General features: G+C 44.6%; 1 protein-coding gene across 1 annotated transcript; it reads left to right on the top strand.

Annotated features, from left to right (window-relative positions):
• Window positions 1-339: 339 nt before the first annotated feature.
• LOC137810113 (uncharacterized) lies at window positions 340-1,957 on the top strand. The gene has a single exon (XM_068611244.2). It carries the CDS (start codon window positions 585-587, stop codon window positions 1,809-1,811), a length of 1,227 nt encoding a protein of 408 aa, XP_068467345.2. The 5' UTR covers window positions 340-584; the 3' UTR covers window positions 1,812-1,957.
• The last annotated feature ends 769 nt before the right edge of the window (window positions 1,958-2,726 follow it).

Here is a 2,726-nt window from a genome sequence, read left to right as displayed (position 1 = left end):
AAGCCATGATTATTGTGTGCTTAACTTTAGGTTCCCCCACCAAACATACCCATGATTGCTACTGAGCCAAACATTGGTCATGCATACTCACTAACATTAATAATAATAATAATCTTAAACAACCAAATAGTGAAAAGAATAACATCAAATATATTTATCTTCATCACCAAAAAAGAAAAGCACAACTAATCTAGCTAAAAAAGATGAAGGGATTATGATAGATAAAAAGATTAGTAGCAAAAAATGACGTTCCCATTGATAAAGGAATACATAACCAATAATAATAATAATAATATAAAAAAAAATAGACTGACTCACTCACAGGTGTTTCCTGAATGAACCGTTGCTCAACAGCTATTATATCATATCACGCCTGCAATTTGGAATTTCCTATTTACCATTTACGACAAAGCATGGGTTATGAGAAAGAAAAAAAAAACGAAAAGAAATCCAAAAGTGGGGTCCACCGTTTTGGTGCTATAAATTAAAGAGGTATGGAAGTTGAAGTCCTCTGTGTGTTAAGACACCAAAGAGAAAGAGAAAAAGCACACTGATTATCACTACTCTTCTTCGATATAACTGCAATGGTGGACGTGGACCGGAGGATGACCGGTCTAAACCCGGCCCATGTAGCCGGTCTGCGCCGTTTATCGGCTCGAGCAGCAGCACCTTCGTCTGTACCGGTCCGTAACGGCGTCGTTTCATTCGCTTCCTTGGCAGATAAGGTCATAAACCACCTTCGGGAATCGGGCATACACGTGCAGCATGGTCTCTCCGACGCCGAGTTCGCACGTGCCGAGGCTGAGTTCGGGTTCGTCTTCCCGCCGGACCTCCGCGCCGTCCTCGCAGCGGGGCTTCCCGTCGGTCCGGGATTCCCGGACTGGCGCTCCGGCGGCTCGCGACTGCATCTGCGCGCGTCGCTGGACCTTCCGATCGCAGCGATTTCATTCCAGATCGCAAGGAACGCGGTGTGGTCGAAGTCGTGGGGTCCGAGGCCGTGTGAGCCGGAGAAGGCGCTGCGAGTGGCGCGGAGCGCGCTGAAGAGAGCACCGCTGTTGATTCCTATCTTCAACCATTGCTACATTCCTTCCAATCCCTCCCTCGCCGGAAACCCTATCTTCTTCGTCGACGAGAACAGAATCTTCTGCTGCGGCTTGGATCTCTCCGATTTCTTCGACCGCGAATCGCTTTTCCGGTGCTCCGAAGCGGAACCTATACTCTTCAAGAAGCAGCGATCCGTAAGCGAGAAATCAACCGGCGTTCCTGTTTCCGCAGGGTTCTCGCGGCGGAGCCTGGACGCCGGCGGGAGGACGCCGCGGTGGGTGGAGTTCTGGACTGACGCCGCCACGGATAAGCGGAGGAGAAACTCATCGTCGTCTTCGTTGTCGTTATCGGCGTCGTCATCGCCGGAGAGGTTTTTCGAGATGCCACGGAGTAAAGTCCCGGGTTGGGTGGAGGAATATATAGGACAAATCGGGTCGGTTTTGAAAGCGGGTGGCTGGAGCGAATCAGATATAAACGAAATGGTTTCGGTTTCGGCTTCTGGATTCTTCGAGGGAGAGATGGTGGTGTTGGATAATCAAGCGCTGTTGGATGCTCTTCTTTTGAAAGCGGATAGGTTTTCGGATTCGCTCCGAAAAGCTGGGTGGAGCTCCGAAGAAGTTTCGGAAGCTTTGGGGTTCGATTTTCGACCCGAGAAGGAGCGGAAACCGGCCAAGAAGCTGTCACCTCAACTCGCGGAGAGGATCGAGAAACTGGCTCAGTCGGTTTCCCGGTCAAGACACGATACTTGGGAGAGGGAAACTGGATGAATAAATTTACCCACACTTTTTAATTTTAATTTTTACGGGTTTGGTTTTCCCTCTTTTGGGTTAGAAAAGAAGGAGAATTGGGGAAACGCGTTGTACTATGAAAACAAAGTGCACAAAATAGATGAAAGAGGTTTCAAATTACACTACTTGATGATCATCTTTTTTTATATAAATATATATATATATATATATATATATATATATATATATATATATGGTATAAGTTGATAATAAATGTTGAACAGTTGAGAAGTTTTGTGCACAGTAAAATGAATACCTTAGTTTTGATTTATTTTTGTTTACTTGCTCTGGTTTCGAAATGGGCACCACAGGTGCACGTGTGTATCTGGACTCACTGCACTTGTACGTATAGTTATTTTATTTGAATTGAAAGGTGAGCCTCCCTCCAATGAGATGAAGATGAAGATGCAGCAGCACAGCACAGGTGAGCATGGTCTCATATCCCATCCAATGCCACTGCACCAAATGCTTGAGGTGCTGTCGTTTTATCTGCCACACAACACCACAGCCCAAGGAATGAAAATCAAACTCCCACTTATCTGTCACATTACAGGATTAGGAAGACCTCTTTTCACTCTAATTTCAATTTCAATGTCATTCATTCACAGAGATACGCCAATTTTTTCCCCTTCTTTTTACTGAACCTCACTTTCCTTGGAATTTGGAAAAGGATGTGCATGCAATGTATGTATGGGCTTGCACGCTCAAAATACCGACAAAAATAAAACAGCAATAATAGTACAACATCTTAGTAGTATTACCATCCAATCAAATCATCTTAAACTTTATCTTTTATGCCAAAGTAACATTCTAATTTCAAAATTGTCTCCACACCTTTCCACTAATATTTTAATTAACCCTTTCATGTTACCATACTCAAATTAAGTAACTAGC

The sequence above is a fragment of the Phaseolus vulgaris genome, chromosome 2 (assembly GCF_051622355.1).
Source record: "Phaseolus vulgaris cultivar YP4 chromosome 2, ASM5162235v1, whole genome shotgun sequence".
Taxonomy (NCBI): domain Eukaryota; kingdom Viridiplantae; phylum Streptophyta; class Magnoliopsida; order Fabales; family Fabaceae; genus Phaseolus; species Phaseolus vulgaris.
This window is presented reverse-complemented; position numbering and strand designations above follow the sequence as displayed.

Coding starts and splice junctions, on each gene's coding strand:
- LOC137810113 (XM_068611244.2), top strand. CDS start 585: ATGGTGGACGTGGACCGGAGGATGACCGGTCTAAACCCGGCCCATGTA.